Below are 20732 nucleotides of genomic sequence, written 5' to 3'. Positions count from 1 at the left end.
CATTCACCGTCTAACTGGACCGTGCCTGAGCTAAACCATATTCGGATTATCGTACAGATTCCGTTTAAGACGGTGCTGCTTCGGGCTGTTTGTAGTGATCTCGATGAATAGGAATATTAAGAGTCATCACGCGGTATTAAAATACGTCACGGATTACAAAGTGAATGGAGGTTCATGTGGCACATATTTGTTAGTAAAAGGCATTCATTAAGGAGTGGGCACTGACAATCTTTCAAAGTGTAAACCTGGATATAAATAATCGAGATCATTATGTCAAGCAAGAATGTCGATCTTGAACTACCTATAATCATTTATTCAGTAAAAATGAATTAAGCCGTTTTGTAAAACTCAGGCAATGATGTAAAAACATGAGAAAGAGGGATATTTCAATATAGTACAGTTCATTCAGGTAAAGTGCACAACAATATCAATATACCTACCTAGGACAGAGTACCATTGACCTGGGTAGTATTCCTCTCCAGACGGCATATGTTGGCATTCCAAGCTAAAGGACCCGAATTCTATAAGATCAGCAAAGAAAAATGGTCAAGCATCGTACTTTACTATGCCATCGTCCCTTCCGGGTTTCATCTAGTCTCACGACAGCCTATGCTAATGCAGTGACCTGCCAAGTATTCTTGCAGAGGTTGTGACATCCTACCCAAATTCGGTGTCCCTGTCGTGTTCTAGACTAAGCTGATGCAGGGATAACTCAGAAAGTCAATGTGAATGGATGAGCCGCGCAAAGCCCCACGTGATGGCACTTGCCCACTCGACTGAAGCTCCAGATCAACTTCAAGAGTCTTGGATGAACTCCTTTCCTGAGACTGTACAAACATATTGATCATAATCAGAGTTACTACTCTGTCCTTCTGATAATCTCGATATCGCTCCGCGCGCCCTCTTATCAATCGGCGTCTCTGTAACACTTACCGCCCTGCATACAACTTCCACGACACATTCCTCTTCGATTTCGATTATCCATACCACATGCTGTAGAGCTCAAATCACCAATTCTACTCAAATTCCGTCACCATGACAGACGCCGACAAGCTTGAGCCTCCCAAGAGTGCTCCCGTGGAGGACCCCGGGGCCCGCGAGCTTGGTACGAATACCACCTGGAACACAGATCGCCGTTTCACCTTGCTGACACGATGTAGCTGAAGAATCCGAGTCTGATGATCAATTTACGGACGCTGCTTCTGGTTCTGGAAGCCCTAGGATCAGCTCACCAATTCCCATAACTCGGGTCGAAAAAGTCGATGATCAACCTTCACACGGCGAGGTTCCCGGGACTCATGCGTATGAGTTGCGAGGACAAGATGCTCAACCTGACGAGATCGCAATTGCCCCAGAAACAACCGCATCCGAAGATGCCCCCCCGACTCCCAAAGTCAGCCCTCCTACGACTGTTGTAGAGGAGGCTCCTGGGGCCAGAAGCCGATCGCATTCCATTCAGTACGAGGAGAGGCGCAAGGCAGATGCATCCCCAGATATTCTCGTGGATTCTGATGGGCAAGTCAAGGAGATTCAGGGCGAGAGCACAAGTGTGGAAAGCAATTCTGGTATGGGAGTAGCAAAGTCCTAAACAAACACACAAGAATGTTCATTGACCGCTGAAATTCGCTCGCGTAGATAATTCAACACCCTCGCCCGATCTTACAAACTCGAAATTACAAGATGAACCTTCCGAGGAACCTAGCGCTCTAGCTTCTTCTTTGCAAAATGGTGACGGTGACCATGAAGATGACGGCAAGGAAGAGAATGATGATGACAATGACGAAGACGAAGATAATGGCGATGACGACTTTGGTGACGACTTTGACGATTTTGAAGAGGGTAACGAAGATGACGATTTCGACGACTTTGAGGACGGATTTCAAGAAGCAGAAACTCCAGCGCCTACTGCTGCGGCACAACCCACGCCGCAATCTACATTACCATTTGTAAGATGACCCTGGAATTATGTCTTGATACAGTTGCTTACTATTGTCCAGCCCATACCCGACTTTGACGGCATCGATGTAGAAGGAGTTCTAAATGCATTGGAACCCTTCCTTGCTACACTGTTTCCCCCGGAAGAACTCGACCTCCCCCAGTTCCCTCCTCTATCCAAAGACTCAGTATTCTTTACGCCACGATCAGCATCCTTGTGGTCACAACTTGTTGCGCCTCCGCCTCTTGCGCCTCCCGATTGGATCCGTTCCCGAACACGCCGCCTATTCCTTGTCTCACTAGGTGTACCTGTCGACTTGGACGAGATTCTCCCGGCTTCCAAACAAAAGAAACTCGTCCTTCCATCATTGAATGTCCCTACGCTCTCCCCTCGAAACTCTTCGGATTCTCGATCTGTCTCCCGGTTGCGGCAAGGCGAGGGCAACAATTCGTCTACGTCAGTCGACACTCAAGGAAAGCCTTCTGCATCATCAAGAAAGCGTCGTGGCCCACCACCACAGCCGGAGCTGGATCTCGTGGCTGCTCGTCACCTTTGTCAAACTACTGATGAAGCGCTTGACGGTATGACTGATGATGAACTCAAGGCTCACATCGCCAAACTGCAAGGTTTGGAAGAGGCAGCAAAGGAGGCGCTGGAGTATTGGAAAAAGAGGACAGACGAAAAGATTGGGGATAGGGAAGCCTTCGAAGGGGTTATAGAAAACTTGGTCAAACACGCGCGCAAAGTTCGCAAATAGACATCGTAATATAATCCTTGGGAGTTTGGTTAGGTATGATGGTTTCTTCTATTCCTGTTATAGCCGATTGGAGAAGACTTTTGCTCTTTTCCTTCGGGGTTGATGTAACCCCTTAATTGATGCATTTATAACGCAACTACACATCTTGTCCATCTGTCACAAGTGCTCGAGGCAGTTTGACCAGGACTGTTCTAAACCCCCTTTCTCCTCGCCCCCATGCTCCCGAAAAAGACTACTTTTAACACCATGCCTGGTCCAGCGCCAACCGTCTGCTTAAAATGCCTTCGAGAGCTCTGCTCTGGGAAACTTGGCGTCCTCGACTTAATAATCGTGCGGAAATTTTGTTCAATTCTTTCGTAGGTCTACATGAATCTTTTAAGCAGTGCTAGGCTCGAGTGTCACACCACTGTGAGGAAAGTTAGTTGAAATGTTCCGTTTAGGGGATGAAAATTGATAGGGGTAGAAACTTACGCAGCAATAGTAGCCCAACCAATAAGACGCCAATGCTTCTCGATACGTCGGCTGAGAGCAACCTTCTCACCAATGTTGGTACAGGCGGGGCTGGTCAAAACAAGCTTGGCAGCATCGTTCTTAATAGCGGCAACCTTGGCACCAGTAGAGGTGGAACCGATATTGACCATGATAACCTCATTCTTGGCCAGCTTAGCAACCTTGGCCTGCTTACCGTCGGCAGTCCTGACACCAAGAAGACGGCGGAGGAGGTAGAAGTTGACCTCAATCTCGCTGTAAATCTCTGGCAGACGGCCCTTGAGACCCAGCACGAAACCGACGAGACGATCGGCTCGGCAAAGTGTAGGGTCGATACGGGTACCAACACCAATAAGACCACCAGGAACAGCGTACTTGAGGTCGTTGCTCTCAGAGTTGAGAGAGACGACTCGGCTGAAGATGGGTGTGCACTTGAGGGCACCGCTGTCGTCTCTGGCGACGATACCAGGTCGGATTTCGATCTCATCACCGAGCTTGATAACACCGTGGAGAATGGAACCACCAGCGACACCACCCTTGAGCTCATCAATCTCGGAACCAGGCTTGTTAACATCGAATGACCGAATGACAATCATGTGAGGGTCGATGCTGAAGTCTCTGGGAGGGACGGGAATGGTGTTGACAATGGCCTCGTTGACGGCATCGATGTTGAACTTAAGCTGGGCAGAGATAGGAATGACTGGGGACTTGCCAGCAACAGTTCCTCGGATGAACTTGAGGATGGACTGGTAGTGCTGCTGAGCAGCCTCTTCCCGCATAAGATCGACCTTGTTCTGGAGAATGATGATCTTGTCGAGCTTCATGATCTCGATAGCAGCCAAATGCTCGGAAGTCTGAGGCTGAGGGCAAGATTCGTTACCGGCGATAAGGAGAAGGGCGGCGTCCATGACAGCGGCTCCTGACAACATAGTACTCATGAGAATGTCGTGACCAGGGCAATCGACGAATCTGATAGTGTCAGCAATCACCTCGTACGGTGCCATGTGTTTTTTTATTACTTACGAGACGTGTCGCAATAGTCTGTAAGTACCGCCGCATCCATCTCGTTCACAAGGGGGATCAACCTCCTTGTCACTCTTGTAACTTCGGTAGCATCCAGGTCGAGGGCAGGCCTGGTTATCACACTTGTAAATCTTGGCGTTGGCGTAACCCAACTTGATGGTAATGTTTCGGATCAGCTCGTTCTTGAAACGAACAGTCTGGACACCAGAGATAGCCTTGACGACGGTGGACTTTCCGTGAGCGACATGACCGATGGTTCCAATGTTGATTGTGGCTTGTCGGGCGATAATCTCGGGCGTCAAAGGGGTCAAGCTGGCGACGTCGAGGTCTTTGGGGTCGGTTTGGGGGGGCAGAGGGGGTTTTTGAATGGCGGGCTCGGCGATAGCTGGGTTGGACTTCTTGAGAGCCGACTTGAGAGGCTTCTCATCGGCAGCCTCGTTGTGACCGACAGACTCTCCGGTTTCAGACTCGGACCCGATGTCGTCGTATTTGGGGTCGTCGTTGGTAGACATGATGAAGGCGGGGCAATTCAGGCGGTATTTCAGATGTGGTTTTTCGGTCGTGAGGCAGCGAAAGGGTGGTTTCGGGTGGATAAATGGGTCACTTAGATTGTGAGAAAATTACAATCCAATCTTTGAAAATCTCGCGAGTAGTTCTCGAAGTTGAGGTCGTCGAGAGCCAAGATTTTGCGTATTTCGCCGTGATGATGGCAAAATTCCTCGTGTGCAGTCTCTCGAAATGGCTATGACTCTTTCACTAAACCTAATATGGTCAGATAAGCTGATAAGGATATGGTGCCCCTCGTTCGGATGAGCTTCGGCTGTTAACCAATTCAAAGCTCTCCACCATTTACCATCTCTTGTACAATGAATTCGAGTGTCGACCAAGACAGATACTAGCACTACATACTAAGTTAGCGATAAGATGTCTCCTGAGGTGAAAAAAGCTGGTGCATTTGAAAAACAAGAGAACCACATTCCTTGTCAGTTTTCTACATGACTACGTTGGTACTTCACAAACTTGTACGGGGTAGGGCGAGATCCTTTTCATTTGGTAGCTCTTTCAGTGTTAGCCATAAGATAAGCTCCATCTCGACAAGAAGGCCGCAACTGATTGTTCACAACTCTGACAATCGCGAAAATACCTATCTTATTATTTCCCAAGTACCTATAAATTGATATGGTAGATCTTGGGACGAGGCATATCCCTTGAAGATAGCGGTACCCGGTTGGTAATATTTACTTCCAAATCCTCCACGTCTTCAACTACCTGGGAGCCATTTATCGATCTAACGTATTCGCATACATGGCCGAAATACACTTGATAAGGAACACAAACTCGATCTCCAATTTTCCAATTTTGAATTAGCCAATCGCTTCCGTAACCGTGTACAGCAGAAATAGGAATCAATCATCCGAGTAATATGCAAGGTATGTGCATGCATTCGGTTTTCATGGCAAAAGACATTTTAGACACCAACACGAATGTTGGTGATAAGCCTCACTGCTTGCTGACAAAATGCCAAGAAGAGGGGATGACATGGACATCTAAGTACCAACGATACGGACGGTTGAACATGTTGTCGATGCTGGGTTCCGGTAAAAGTCTGTGCTCTGGGATGCAATGTCACATCTTGACTTTTGAATCGATTATGACAATTGATACTATCTTTATCTATTATTGTATTCTAGAAGATCAAGGACTTAGTGTAACTATATGTGCGCACGTTTCTTACCATACTGCGTTAACGGAGTCTCACCGTTACAGTACATACAAACCATGACTGCATCTTGGGAGAATATCCCGCTCACCTCGTGTGCAACCAGTAACCTGGTCGACCAATGCGTAAGAGTTAAAAAGTCACTCATCGTGCCTAGGATCCTTGCAGGGAGAGAAATTGACTGACACTCTGATAGTGAGTGTCTGATGGCAAATGCTTAATGCGACGTTCTGTTCTTGTTTCTTGGTGGGCCGTGCCGCAACCCAAAAGTCAAGTGCATCGAAACAAAAGTCGTTTGTTGCCGCCGAAGCCTGCATGTGGCTGGAAGATTACCCAGCTCATCACGGCTTCTGTTAATATAATTGGTCACGCTGTAGTGAAGAACAGAAGCGCTTGCAGAAACATGGCCTATCAAACCGGCAGATCAACGGCCAGGGTCCAAGAAGCGGCTGTCCTTCCAGCCAATGGGATAACAAGAATAGCCTCTCCTCCCATGATCCCAGCTTCAACTTGACCAGGCTTAACCGCCGGGCGACTTTGACCACCCAGTGATATCGCTCAATATGGAAAACGGACATGATGGACCTGTCAGGGTAACATGGAGAAATTGTCCCGGATGATTCCAACCGGGGGAACATGCTAACATGGTGCCTTTTGGCTTACGAGTTCCCCGACCATGGAGAGAATGCAGACAGTGCTCTCTGTACTCTTTCCATAACACCACAGCTTTCCCAAGTTTCTCTGTGGATACCTCTCTTTTGCACCTTTACTTTGGCTTGTCTGTCTGTTTCTCTAAATCACAGACCAAATAACTACTCTGGTATCACAAAGGTCGGCAGTACGGCAACACAAAGTTAACACGCTCGTACTCATCCGCGTTGTGATCAAACCAAACCAAACCAAACCAGGCCAGGCCAGCGGAGCTTGACCTAATCCCGACAGTCATTTGGGCGTCTAATTCCAAGACGAATCACTCGACGGGCGGTTCACATCTGCCTATCACAAGTCTTGCTGTATATCCGCTCATCTTTCTGGTAAGGCCATCTTCTGTTTCTATTTGCGGCACCCCCTCAGTCTAATGTCCTATCCCGTCCCTTGGTGTCTTGATCTTGTCGAATGAGCGTTCATCTTCCCTCTATTGCCGCCATCCTCAAAAGTCGTTGCCTCCCACGCGTGTCCGTCTGGCCGGACCTCTCTCCCAATCTTTCGATAGCTGGTCTCTCTGTTCTTCTGCAATTTCTTCTGTTCTATAACGGGTGTGAGCTTGGACTGCGTCGAAGTTCTTATACCTGCTTCATCAACATCGTTAACTTGCACTTACACGTTTCGTTGTTGATATCTTTATTCAATTTTCACATTTGCTCGTTCTAAGCATGGCTGGTCCAGGTCCGTCTCTAAGGGAGGAAGCTTACAATAGAAGGCATGACTTACTGACTGATTGTCCTACAGAAGATAAAAGAAGGCCTGCCGCACTCAATCTCACTGCAGCTCGACCAGGAACATCAGAATCATCATCCTCAGACGGCTCCCTGAAGCCCCGGACTCCTCGATTCGCCGAAGCAACCTCAGTCCACTCACCAGTCGAGGCTCGATCACCATTCGCCGATCCCGAAAAGTCTCACGTTGCTCAACCTCAACCCGCTGACATTGGTTTTGGATACATCGCCCAGCGAGAATCGATTCCCGTCCCAATGACTCCCAAAACGCCACTCAAGAGCGCCATGAAGGTGCCAGGAACACCTGCTCACCTTAGGAACCCCATGAGTCCAACATTTCGAGAGGAGGATATTCTTGAGAAGCGTGAACTGTCTACCGAGAAGGAGCAGGCCCGCGATGTGGTATGTGAACTACTTGATCTCGACCCGTTCGCGTGATCAATTCACTAACGATCAGTAGAAAATCAAAGCACGGGTTCGTTTGGCCAAGTTCGCACTCCGAGGTGTCAACTTCAGCTGCTCTCTTATCATTCTTGCGATGCTTTCGGCCTCGTTCTCTATTTTCAATGCCACTAGATCCCTACCTGAACAGAGCAAGATGCCCTCGTGGGCCAAAAACACAAACTCATGGCCCCAGAAACTTGTTCTTGCTATGGCTTGTGTCTCTCTTCTTGCTTGCATCATTGTCTTCATTGCCTACTGTCGAGGTGGCCACCGACGTGCCGAGAAAGTAGGAACCTACTACACCATGTTCGCCATCGGCTGGGTAAGTCGGAGTCCGTATCTAATTTATGAACTGGACTGACTTTGTACAGTTTATTCTCGCCTTAGTCCTTTGGGTTGTAACCGCTATCCTTTTCCAAAACTCAAGAAACAACAGTGATAATAAGGACATGTGGGGTTGGTCTTGTGTAAACAACCATCGATCTGATGTCTTCGGCGACAAAGTTGATTATGCACTCGTTTGTCGTCTTCAAAACTGGGCCATGATTTGCATCATCATCGAGATTGTCGTCGAGGTTCTCGCCATTCTCCTTTACAGCGTCGTCTTCTACCGCTACTACACCAAGCGACGCCTTTTCAAGTCCATGGACATGCGAGACCGCGCCCGTTCCGATCTTTACCTTGCTCAACTTCGCAGCCAGTCTGCACCCAACACTCCTGGCTTCGGTCCCAAGTCTCCCGCCCTCAGCGCCTATGCCATGTCCCCCCGTCACCCTCCCGCTGCCTACCGAAACCTGTCCGACATCAGCGAGAACCCCAACCCCAACCCCTTCACGCCCGGTACTCAATTTGCTGAGCCCCAGTCTCAGTTCGCCCCTCAAGATACTGGCTTCAAGCTCCAAGCTCCCCCCATCAAGGCTCCCTCTGCTACTCCTAAGCTGAACCAGTCCGCTTTCACGCCTACTGAAGCCACGCCTCCTGCGATTCCCACCGTTCAGGTTTCCGAACACGGTCCCACAAGCTCAGACGAGCCCACGTACGAGGCTGTCCCTATCCCCGGTGCCTACACCGGTCAGGCCATCAAGAGTCCGCCACCTGCGCAAACATCCTTTGGCCAAGGCTACTACTAGATGGCGTCAAAGATTGAAAACGGCGAACTTTGTCTGATTTGTTAATTATGGTTCTGCGGGCTTTGGCCACATTCTCTTCTTGGTGGTTACTGAAGTTATATTTATCATGGGGCGGCGATACCACATTTGGCGTTACAAGGATGGGTCCAAGACTTGACCCTGCTACATTTTTTTATCTTTGATTTCTTTTGTTTTCAACCTCCTCAAAGATATCAGGAGTCGTATATAGTGTGCCGTAATTTGGGAATGACTGTACAGTTGGCAACGTGCAAAGGATGACGAAGATGATGGATCAACGAGCTACAAAGCACTTTCGTTTGTATGAGAGAGCCTTGATAGGTTATCACTTTAGGTCTCATTATCCAATTATGACATTGATGTCTTACTTTAGTTCACTTCGTCGTGTGAAATTGTAAACAACCAAGAAAAGTATGTTCCCTTCTTTTCTCACTGTCCTTTTGCATCAAGAAAACGGCACAATCACTTAGCGCACAATGTGAAAACTGAAATACTACAATCACATAGTTGCATAGGGAGAGAAAATTTGAAAAAGAAAAAGAAAAGCATTCATCATGATAACGACACCCTAAATAACAGAGACAAAAGGCAGGTTTGAAGAACCATTGCATTACTTTTTGGTATCCCCCATGCACCTCCCAAAGGGATCCAGGCGCAGAGGATTTGCTCCAGAGCCCAGTCATGTGGCCAAGTCGGGATCTCCTCGCCATGTTTCGTCTTCTGGATCGATAGCAGCGCAGTATGGCATAAATTGCCAGCCGCCCTCCAAGGCGAAACTCTAGAAACGAGATCTATCAACAACTGCCACAAAGAGATTTCACCATAAACCCTCCCAAAGATGTCAGGCTGCCCTGCGTCGTCTGGTCGTAAAAAGCTGGCGAGACAGCCAGAAAACCGGATTTTTGAAATGAATCCGTGTTGCTTTTTTGGCTTTTTTTCGTTTCAAGCTTAGATGAGGTCGGCAACGTTCATAGGCATCTCATCAACTTGGGTAGAGTACTAAAACAACAAAGTCAGTATTTTATCCACAACACAACGTTTAAAGCGACTCACAAAAGCTTCTATTTCTCTCAACATTCGGATGTCTTCAGCAGTCACGAAGTTGATGGCGACACCCTTTCGGCCGAAACGACCTCCACGACCGATGCGGTGGATGTAGTTCTCACGGTTGGCAGGGAGATCGTAGTTGATGACCAGGGACACTTGCTGGACATCGATACCACGGGCCAGAAGGTCAGTGGCAATCAGGACACGGGAAGAACCGGATCGGAACTCCTTCATGATCAGGTCACGCTGAGCCTGGTCCATATCGCCGTGCATGGCGGAGACAGTGAAGTCACGGGCAGTGAGCTTGTCGGTGAGCCAGTCGACCTTTCTGCGGGTGTTGCAGAAGATGACAGCCTGGGTGATGGTGACGGTCTCGTACAAGTCGGAAAGAGTGTCGAGCTTCCACTCCTCCTTCTCAACAGCAATGTAGAACTGCTTGATACCCTCCAGGGTAAGCTCGTCCTTCTTGACCAGAATGCGGACGGGGTCACGCATGAACTTGGTGGTGACCTCAAGAACGTCCTGGGGCATGGTGGCAGAAAGGAGGACAACCTGAGTGGACTGGGGGAGGAGCTGGAAGATGTCGTAGATCTGCTCGGTGAAACCGCGCTAGAGGAGAGTTAGCGTAATGAAAAGATGGTATGAGAATATAAGTTTCTTACAGAAAGCATCTCATCGGCCTCGTCGAGAACGAACATCTTCATGGCATCGGTCTTGAGGATACGACGCTGGATCATGTCCTGGACACGACCGGGGGTACCGACAACGACCTGGGGACCGTCCTGGAGGGCCTTCATGTCATCACGGACACTGGTACCACCAATGCAGGCGTGGCACTCAATGTTCATGAAGTCGCCAATAGCGATAACGACCTTCTGGATCTGCTGAGCAAGCTCACGGGTGGGGGCAAGGATCAGGGCCTGGCAAGCCTTGACGTTGGCGTCGATCTTCTGGAGGACAGAGATAGAGAAGGTGGCGGTCTTTCCAGTACCGGACTGGGCCTGGGCAATGACATCGCTACCCTTAATGACGGGCATGATAGCACGCTGCTGGATAGCAGAGGGACGCTCGAAACCGTAGGCGTAGACTGCGCGATATTGTGAGCGGGTTGTGCGATATGCAGGATGAGGCGCTGGGAACACTTACCACCTCGGAGGAGCTCAGACTTGAGGTTCATGTCATCGAAAGAGTCGACGGTCCTGTATTTTTTGGTTAATTCAAAATCCTCAATACAAGAAGGAATGTACTCACTCATCGTAGTTACCCTCGATCTGTGTCTCAGGGACATCCTCAAGACCCTTGTCAGCCATGATTGCGGTTGAGGCTTTTGAAAGTCTAGATCAAGCTCGGCTCGACCTAGATGTGAAAAATCGCGGGGTGAAGGAAGCGAAAAAAGAGGGCAGAACTTCGACTGAAGACTGCGCCTGATAATCGTTTAGTTGAAAAGAAATCTGGTATCGACTAGACTCGAGATTCTCAAAGAAGGAGAATCAACAAAAATCTAGGATGGAGATGTGTATTTGTGTTGTTCCTGCTGGATGGAGTGGGAGGAGAAGAGAGAAAAAAAAGTCGAATGAGGGGCGGCCTTGGAGGCAGTATTTTTTTTTCTTTGCTGCCCACCCGCTTACCTCAAACTACGCACTGGCCAATCATACAAGGTTTTGGCGGGGCATCGGATTAGGGTACATTGGCAGATTGGGCCGACTTGTGCTGCCCTCCTGATTTTGCATTTGGCCTGCCTACTTGCCTAGCCTCGCTCTTTGACAGGGTACTCACTCGCTCACAAGAGTCTACAGCTAGTGATTTTCATTTTTCTGCCACTATAACGAGTTTTTTTCTTGTTCTTCGCTGACTCCCTTTACTCTGTAGTTGACAGCCCCTGTACAGGCATCCATCCCACTTTAGGTGCCCCGCTGAAAAAAATGTGCCCCTCCACGCATAACCCCGCCACCTATGCTGCCACGACAGTTAAGTTTTTGGTGTTTCTAATGACAATATAGTTGTGGTTGAGAATTTCGTCATGCCACTGTTATTTAAACATACGTCTGTCATTTCTAGAGCTCCTGTAACAACAATTGCTACCTGATATCTGGAGATGGTAGATTCCCTATCGAGGTACCTCCTAGCCTGCTCACTGAGATACAGAGAGGTAGCCGTATACATGAGCAGAGCGGGTGTGACCGGAACATGCTCCTTCCTAGGACTTCTGAAGAAGTAAATGTATTTCTAAATAGGTACCTACTAGGTAGTGATCTTTAGGCATGATTAAAACCTAACTATATACCGAAGAACAGAATTTTAATAAAATCTTTAGGGGCAAATTCACGTCACCCTTCCGTTCAAGCAAGAATGATTCTGCAGTGTAACTCTAGTCTGATCTGTCTTAGTCCTTTTGCTACACCCATTCTACTAACGATTTTTCTTCCGCCCTACGCACTAAAAATGGACTTACAACACCCGACTGATCCATCGTAGTAACTGCTGGAAAACTGCACTGGTGACTGGGTAAATTTGTACAGCATCACATCGAACCATCTTCAAACAGTTTATTTCTCCACCTCCAGCTTGGCTTCTTTTTTTGATGGGGTCATCCTAAAAGTACCTATGACAATTCAGTTTGGCTTAGTACCTATTCTGCCCTTCCCAGCCAAACCTTGTCTTTTGCATCTCTTATACACTGTGGAAGTGGGACATAACTTCAACCACCAACAAAAAAAAGATGCCCTCGGCCATTCCTGATAATGGCACTCGCCAATATAATTCGCTGTGTGATAGGACGAATGACACCTCTGAGTCAACTCTTCAGAGTGACTCAATCCCTCCCCATCCTTTAGGACTCAAGCCTCTAGGCAACCAGTACTTCTCTACAGGCCGTAATGCTAGGCGGTCAATTGGAGCATGGCGGCTTCTCCCAGACGAAGTCGTCTCGCTTGTGTTTGAACAGTTTGACGCCGAGGCCCTGCTGAAGCTTGGTCACACTTGCAAGTTTTTCTATGCCTTTTGCCACTCAGATGAATTTTGGAAGCCCGTATTCTTACAGTAAGTTCGCTTGACTCATGAACTCAAACATACCGAGGTGTCCATAGAACAGCAACTAAACTTAATCAAGGTCACCACCAAAGGATAGCAAGGATATTAGATGGCAAGGGTCGTGGAGGTCAACTGTCCTGGGACTCCCAAGTGATCAACAAATCAATATCGACTGTAGCAATGTCTTTTCAGATGTCCTTCACCGACCATTTGCTTGCAGCCATGTCATCCTATCTCAGTTCACCTCGAATATCCCCAAGGCAAACCAGATCCGCCGCTTGGAGAACCTGACCTACGACCAGTACGCCGAAAAGTGGACTGAACAGCCATTCATCCTTACCAAGTGCATCCAGGAATGGCCAGTATTCAGCGAATGGACCATTGATAGCTTGCTTGGGAAGTATGCACATATCGACTTCCGCGCTGAGGCTGTGGATTGGCCATATGCAACCTACTATAACTACATGAAGAACAACAGAGATGAGAGTCCTCTGTATCTGTTCGATCGCAGGTTTGCGGAGAAAATGGACCTGCGGCTGGCCGAGAAGGAAAACTCGGCGTACTGGAAACCTGAGTGCTTTGGGCCCGACTTGTTCGAGGTTCTTGGGGATGAACGACCTGCCCATCGTTGGCTAATTGTTGGCTAATTGTTGGCCCTGAGCGAAGCGGTTCAACGTTCCATAAAGATCCGAATGCGACAAGTGCATGGAACGCCGTGATTCAGGGAAGCAAGTACTGGATCATGTTCCCTCCTGCAACACAGGTACCTGGAGTTCATGTATCTGAAGACAGTAGTGAAGTCACGAGCCCCCTCAGCATAGCTGAATGGCTCCTCACTTTCCACGAAGAAGCACGGCAGCTTCCCGATTGTATCGAAGGCATCTGCGATGCGGGCGAGATTCTGCATGTTCCAAGCGGATGGTGGCATCTGGTGATTAACCTCGAAAGCGGTATTGCCCTTACACAGAATTTCGTGCCCCAGAGCTTAAACCTTTTGTCAGAAGTTGTTTCCTTCCTCCGGGATAAGGCTGATCAGGTCAGTGGTTTCGAAGATAGGGTTACGGACCCATCTGGACTCTTCATGGAGAGGATGAAGAGTAGCTACCCGGAAGTCCTTGAGAAAGCACTGGATCTGGCGGACAAAAAGAGCGGAAAGAAGCGCAAATGGGATGCTGCTGTTGGCGCAGCAGATGACGAGCAGCAGGGTGGAGGCGGTGGTTTCAGCTTTGGTTTTGGAGGTGACGACGACGACGAGATACCCTAGAATAGAGGCGCCCCTTTTCTGACCTCGTTGCTTCGGTTGCCAACGAGTAGATAATTTGTGCTCTTTAGCGATATATAGACCAAGAGGCGAAATTGAAGAGAACATGCATCACAGCCTGTAGCTACACCGTGTGATGTTTGAGCACAACCATGTTGATCTGTCTACCACTCCTCATTTTCGTGGCCTCACCAAGGCTGATAGGCATGAAGCTGGGAAGTGATAATCGGTCGAGATTGAATAGACGATACGATACATGTGTAGAAATGACCGGACGAAGAAGTATCGAGCAATATCCTGCAGCTGTCACAAATTCCAATTTCTATGATATCCTATGCCATAGTGTGGCTGGTACAGATCTACCTTGCTCCATTATAAGAGCGGGCCGTGGGGAGTCTGGAAACTTCTCGACAAGCCATGAGCACTAGAAACGATGGTGTTGAATGTTCACAGCTCGCTAGTTGCAGTACCGTCGACATGGGGGGATATCCAATCAACGTTGGCCAAAGGTGACAGGTCAGACTTGGACTCTTGATTGCTTCAAAGCCCAGCGACTAAATTTAGGTTTCGTTGCATAAACAAGGCATCCTCAATGATTAGTCTAGATGTAAGATACACATACCAAATGTGTCACCCATTCGATGACGCTGTTACGACCAAAGGCTGAGCCTCTCGTTCGTCTTTGCTGATGCGATTGGTCTCTGGTTCAGCCAAGTCAGTCGACCGGGGGGCTTGTGATACTCTTTGCTTTTGATCGCGAAGATCCTCTTATCCTGGTGGCCTGGTCATAATAACAAATGGAAACAGTTTTTGTGAGTACTATTCACAGTATGAACACTTCAATGAGAGTACTTTCTGAGTGTATGTGAATCACATGCTACAATGTCGCCAAATGCCTATCTATATAAGGCTGGGCTACTTGGCTGGACGAACTACAGTAGTTCCCAGCGCCACCGCAATGAATGAGAAAGTGCCAAGTTAGCAAACCGGGCTTGTTTAAGGTGACACTCGTGGTCGTAATTAGAGGGACATATTATTGACCTGGGTCTGTCTCTTGCTTTCATCCCACTTTCAACCCGTGAGTATGGATGGTAGTCTTCTCTGATTGAGTTACGGATAGATCACTCTAGCTTCCAATCCATCGGCATATCCGTTATATAAGGCTCATTTTGACGTGAGACCTTAAATCTACCTATGTAATTATTATGTCTCTACTAACAATAACCATACTAATGGATCGATCTGTTGTTGTCATTCCGAAACACGATCTGATTCAGCCCGCCCCTAATTAACGGATCAAGCTCAGCTAACTTCCATACCTGTCATCGTGGAAGCTGCCTACGCCCCCCCTGGCCCAACCACTGTAGCTGATTCATAACCTTCCAGAGCTTAGCACATTCTCTCCCTGAGCGAGCTGGAAGTCCTCCCCGGGGCCCGTGTTCAATTGGTAATCCCCACTTCCGCTTCCCGTCCGGGCCCTCCACCTTTCCATTAATGGACATGGGCTACCCAATGCTGCATCATCTCCCATCCACCTCCTCCTCCTTTTCACCGTCCGTTGTACAGTACTATAATCTTTTTGCTTGAATGCGCTTGCGCTTCGCTTCTCTTTGCTTTCACTTTTGTTGCATCGTCTCTCTGATTCTTGTTCTCTCATTATTCTTCTCCTTGGTTTCGCTTCTGTTGTCATATCTTTTAATCTGTAAGTCCAAGACACTCCTTTGTCCCGGCTCTTTGTCCCATCCATGCCCCCATACTCTTTCTATCCACTATCCGCCTATCTACCCATCTGTCCCTTCTTCAGCTCCTCCATTGCTGGTTATCACATCCCCGACCCAAGCTAACAGAAGACGGCACAGCCTCTCTCGCATTCTTGTTCTTCTTTTGCAAGTATACAACTACATTGTCTCGAACTCTACCGAACAACATTGCTCTTCGCAAGATCCACACGAGCTTAGACCCCTGTTGCGCTATTGCGAGTCTCGTCTTGCTCAAGCCTGAGCTATCCCTAGCTTCGACTTCTACCGCTCGAAATCTAATAGGACAACAGCTTGGCAATCATGGTTTCTGACGAGCACTTCGAGATGTGCTTGCCTGTCCTGCAGGATGCCACCTTGGAGGACGAGGACAAAACAGACAGGCTGGAAGAGCTCTTCCGCAAGGAGACCAATCTCACCGGCACTTCTCTTGACAATGCAATATTGGATGCCCTCTGGCGCTATCGTGATAGCGGAGGTTCGTCAGCATCTCCGCCTCCAATAAGACCGGCAATACTGCGACGTCCCTCTCCTGCCTCCTGGCGTGGTTCACCAACACCCATGTCGGGTTCTCCGAGACTCGCCGTGAGCCCTCTCGCTCCACCAGGATTCGTTCCATCAACCTTTGGCAGGACTATATCGTCGACAGTATCACCATTCTCCTCGCCCCGCGCTTCGCCGCGCATGGCTCTGGCAACACCTGTCATTCCTCATAGCCCAAACTTGAATGCTTACGAATTTGCGAGTGATCCAACCCCGGCCACAGAAATCTTGGGAGAATATCAGACTGAGAATGTGGAGTGGCTTGTCAGCGATGATGCTGCCAGCGTGACTTCGTCGGTCAGCACCCCGAGCGCCCTGAATGCTGCTGCTCCAGAATTCTCCTCCATGACGGCGCAGTCAGCTGATATGTCGCCATACGACATGCTGCGATCCATCCTCGGACAGACAAAGACCGACGACGAAATCGAAGCTGCTCTGGCGCAGAATGGATACGACCTCAGTGCAACCATTGTTTCCTTTATGGAAAGCCAGACCGGAGATAACCAACCGGGTGGTGTTTTACTGGAAGAACCCAAAAATGTCTTGATTGGAAAGTCGGTGGACCGTCCTTCTACGCCTCTTGGACAACAAAAGTCCGGGGTGATCTGCAAGTTTTACATGTCAACTGGGCAATGCTTGCGTGCCGACTGTAGATTCAGTCACGATCTCAGTAACCACTTGTGCAAGTAAGTAGCTGTACGCTGTTATTTCAGGGAAAACAAGACTAACATTTCATCTTAGATATTGGGTAATGGGCAATTGCCTAGCTGGAGAGACATGCATCTTTTCACACGATCCCACCAAACTCATGAACAAGCTCGCGCTCGATGGCGCCAGTACACCACCATCAAAACAAGGGGGCTTACAACTAGGGGACCTTAACTCGTTCCCCTCGCTCCGACCTGGCACACCGGATCATTTGAGTGGTTTCGCTGGAAGCAACAGCTTTCCAGGCGTAGGAATAACACCGCCGCCGGGTTTGAAGCATTTTCAGGGAACTTCCAGTCCTCGTGCTCGATCTCGTCCTGGTAGTCGTCATCAGGCCAGGGAGCCCGATGTCTCGGCACCTGCTCTGGATGATAATGATGCATTTCCTTCGCTAGGTTCCGCTTCCATGAAGCAAGGCAAGAAGCATCATGGCAAGCGAGGTGGTCATGGTCACGGACATAAGGAGAACATGGCCCCTAACTCGCTAGCCGATATTGTTAAAATGTCACCATCGCCCAGCCCTGTTCGTCCTGAGCTTAAGAAAATAGGACGTAACGGGAGCTCAACCGTTGCCCGAAACGGAGAGAACAGTCCTGCTGCTCAAGCAATCCCTATTCCCAAGCATATCCCGTGGTTGGAGACTGGCGAGCGTGCCAATAAGGCATATCTGAAGGCGCGCCAAGAAGCTCTCAAGCATGGCGGCCTTCGTAACAAGTTTCTACAAAGGTTTGTTTTCTTGGAGGAAGAAACAGTTGTGGTGCATGGGCTGACTCGACATTATAGCGCTGCCCAAGCGTGGAATCGCAACGACGCCAGGGCTGCTAAGGCTCTCAGTCTGCGAGGACAAAGCGAAAACGATCTTATGCGCAAAGCTCATCGCGAAGCTGCGAGGGAATTGTACGAAGAACGTAACAAGGACAACCTCGAAGGCCTTGAGCTATATGTCGACCTTCATGGTCTTCATCCTGAGGAGGCGGTCGAGTATCTCGAAAAGATTCTGATGGAAAACAGCCGAGAATCGCAGCCTATTTATGCCATCACTGGCTCTGGACACCATAGTAAGAACGGCAAGGACAAGGTTGGCAGAGCGGTTCGCAACTTTCTCAACGAGTGGAGGTATGCGTACCGTGAGTTTTCGGTCCCTGGAGATCGTAATAATATGGGAGGTATTCTCGGAATTGATGCTCGCAGCTGGGACAAGTCCCTCGGAAAGGAAGGGGAGGGCGATGATGACAAGCAAGAGGTGGATATCCTGAGCCAAGGCGTCGAAATCGGTGACGGCAAGGTCAGGCTCTTGGTGCGTGATCCGCCCAAGGGTCCTAGCGGTCGTCGATGACGATACAGGACAAAAATAGAAGAAAGCAGTAAAATCAGACACCGTTCTATAACAAGAAGCATATTATCATGTGATGAAGTACTTTAGTATTTCGGAAGCTTAGGTAGTATCTCAGAAGCCTGATAGCTACCTAGACGTAGCATTTGGTGGCGAGACATTTCATTTAAGCTTTCTTGCAAAAAGAAAGACATGCTCATAACAGTAAGTAATAGCCTAGCAGTTGAACAATACTAGATGCCGCGTAACATCCACCGTAAGTCTTGTCTGGAAACAAACAAGGTAAGAAATGGCCAAGTTACTTTCGTTTGAGTACAACTCGCCTCATCTTAACCAAGGGTTGGTGTCAGTTGTTGTTTATCCACTAACCTACTAATGCTAGGTACACTACCTGGTATAAAGAACAGTGAGGTTGTGATGCTGCATGTTTCGAGCCTGATAGATCTCTCTCTCTCTGTACTAAACGGAACAGGCATAGTGACATGCTTGGTGGGGCCGCTCCTGCATGGGAATGCTGACACTAACAACGTCATGTACCTTGCGTACGACCCTCAAAGACGACAGTACACAGTACAGCTTTAAACTACATTCATCGCTGGAGAATCTCCCTTGGAACGTCATCAAATGCGATAAAGTACATTGGCAGATCATATTACGAGCTTCAAGAATCGATACAACTTATAACCAACGCTATACACAATCCTTGCGCTCCTTAATTGTACCACTACAGCCTCATTTCCATCCGCGCGTTCCGAATCTTACATACATACATCAGAATCTAGACATGGCCGCATAGTTCATCATCACAACTCGAACATAACTGCAAACGAAACCCGCCTCATACCGAACATGCCTGCGGACTATAACTCGGCCGCTCGCGCCCTTGCGCTCTCTCCGGATCGCGGTTCCTCTCCCTCGTCAACCCGGCCACCTTGGTCCGCCACATCGTCGAACCGCCGTCTATCGAATCCGCTCATCGGCCGTCGTCGCGCAAGCAGTAGTTATGCTGGCGGCGGGAGAACAAGCTTCGTGCGTCGTATTTGGGGCTCGGTCAATTTGCTCGGCGAGCAGGTCTTCAAGGTGTATTTGCGCCTGTCGCCTCTCCAAAGGATCCTCGCTCTTGCAGGTGTCGTAGCTGTTGGTATATTTGGCATTCTGGCGATAATATACTCGCATGTCTTTTTCAAATGGCTTGAACCAAAGGCTGAAGCGTGGCGTGCTCTTCCGGGCGGTTGGGTATTGGCTTTCCTTCTCGTTTTTGTTACTTCATTCCCGCCTATTGTTGGATACTCGACTGCCAGCACCATTGCAGGCTTCGTGTATGGATTTCCCTTGGGTTGGCCCATTGTGGCATCAGGATGTACAGCTGGCGCTCTTTGCGCGTTCCTTGCCAGCAGGACCGTATTGAGCAAATACGTTGATCGCATGGTCGGTTCGGATCACCGCTTTGTTGCTCTAGGCCAAGTCCTGCGACAGGAGGGTATTTGGTACCTCACCGGCATCCGATTCTGTCCCCTGCCATTCAGTCTGAGCAATGGTTTTCTCGCTACCATTCCTAGTATTACACCGCTAGCGTTTACGATCTCTACAGCTCTTTCAAGGTGCGCCCATACATTCAACCCGTTGTTATACATGCTAATTAGCCTATAGCCCCAAGCTTCTCGTCCATGTCTTCATTGGTAGTCGGCTCGCCCTCCTAGCTGAAAAGGGCGATAAGATGTCCGCCGGTAGCAAAGCCATTAACTACCTCAGCATGCTTCTTGGCGGCGCCGTTGGTCTTGCTGTTGGCCTTGTCATCTACAGACGTACCATGGCCAGAGCTGAAGAGCTTGCTCAGCAAGAAGGCTTAGACCCTGCTGGCGCATCTGTCGAAGAAGGCGAAGCTGGCTACGCTGACTCTGACAACTCTCCTCTTATGGATCCGGATGATGCAGCTGTCCTTATGTCGGATGATGATATCTCGTTATGGGAGAGGGATGATGCAGAGGGCAGGTACCACGATGAAGACGAAGACGAAGACGAAGACACAAATAAGAGAGGGAACCAAAGGGCCTGAAGCGACATCTTCTAGGTAGACTTGGCGCAGATTTGCATTGGTAA

At 48.8% G+C, this 20732-nt stretch overlaps 7 protein-coding genes across 7 annotated transcripts; 5 read left to right on the top strand and 2 right to left on the bottom strand.

Annotated features, from left to right (window-relative positions):
• Positions 1 to 1035: 1035 nt before the first annotated feature.
• FPOAC1_010584 (uncharacterized protein) lies at positions 1036 to 2693 on the top strand (the record flags this gene model as incomplete). The annotated part of the gene is made up of 4 exons (XM_044854973.1): positions 1036 to 1105; positions 1161 to 1565; positions 1636 to 1946; positions 1998 to 2693. The coding sequence occupies 4 exons, from the start codon at positions 1036 to 1038 to the stop codon at positions 2691 to 2693; spliced, it is 1482 nt and encodes a 493-aa protein (XP_044702286.1).
• Positions 2694 to 3068: 375 nt separating this feature from the next.
• On the bottom strand, positions 3069 to 4717 carry GCD11 (eukaryotic translation initiation factor 2 subunit gamma; the record flags this gene model as incomplete). Its single annotated transcript, XM_044854972.1, has 3 exons — positions 3069 to 3099; positions 3165 to 4151; positions 4206 to 4717. 3 exons carry the CDS (start codon positions 4715 to 4717, stop codon positions 3069 to 3071), a joined length of 1530 nt encoding a protein of 509 aa, XP_044702285.1.
• A 2581-nt stretch (positions 4718 to 7298) lies between these two features.
• FPOAC1_010582 (uncharacterized protein) lies at positions 7299 to 8935 on the top strand (the record flags this gene model as incomplete). Its single annotated transcript, XM_044854971.1, has 4 exons — positions 7299 to 7311; positions 7375 to 7763; positions 7822 to 8127; positions 8177 to 8935. 4 exons carry the CDS (start codon positions 7299 to 7301, stop codon positions 8933 to 8935), a joined length of 1467 nt encoding a protein of 488 aa, XP_044702284.1.
• Positions 8936 to 9901: 966 nt separating this feature from the next.
• TIF1_2 (translation initiation factor eIF4A) lies at positions 9902 to 11310 on the bottom strand (the record flags this gene model as incomplete). Its single annotated transcript, XM_044854970.1, has 5 exons — positions 9902 to 9952; positions 10007 to 10609; positions 10663 to 11087; positions 11147 to 11199; positions 11252 to 11310. 5 exons carry the CDS (start codon positions 11308 to 11310, stop codon positions 9902 to 9904), a joined length of 1191 nt encoding a protein of 396 aa, XP_044702283.1.
• A 1409-nt stretch (positions 11311 to 12719) lies between these two features.
• Positions 12720 to 14294, top strand: FPOAC1_010580 (uncharacterized protein; the record flags this gene model as incomplete). The annotated part of the gene is made up of 3 exons (XM_044854969.1): positions 12720 to 13039; positions 13110 to 13629; positions 13692 to 14294. 3 exons carry the CDS (start codon positions 12720 to 12722, stop codon positions 14292 to 14294), a joined length of 1443 nt encoding a protein of 480 aa, XP_044702282.1.
• A 2057-nt stretch (positions 14295 to 16351) lies between these two features.
• FPOAC1_010579 (uncharacterized protein) lies at positions 16352 to 18635 on the top strand (the record flags this gene model as incomplete). The annotated part of the gene is made up of 3 exons (XM_044854968.1): positions 16352 to 17277; positions 17333 to 18025; positions 18083 to 18635. 3 exons carry the CDS (start codon positions 16352 to 16354, stop codon positions 18633 to 18635), a joined length of 2172 nt encoding a protein of 723 aa, XP_044702281.1.
• Positions 18636 to 19481: 846 nt separating this feature from the next.
• FPOAC1_010578 (uncharacterized protein) lies at positions 19482 to 20688 on the top strand (the record flags this gene model as incomplete). Its single annotated transcript, XM_044854967.1, has 2 exons — positions 19482 to 20233; positions 20283 to 20688. 2 exons carry the CDS (start codon positions 19482 to 19484, stop codon positions 20686 to 20688), a joined length of 1158 nt encoding a protein of 385 aa, XP_044702280.1.
• Between the last annotated feature and the right edge of the window lie 44 nt (positions 20689 to 20732).

Source organism: Fusarium poae, chromosome 4 (assembly GCF_019609905.1).
Source record: "Fusarium poae strain DAOMC 252244 chromosome 4, whole genome shotgun sequence".
NCBI classification, from domain to species: Eukaryota; Fungi; Ascomycota; class Sordariomycetes; order Hypocreales; family Nectriaceae; genus Fusarium; species Fusarium poae.
This window is presented reverse-complemented; position numbering and strand designations above follow the sequence as displayed.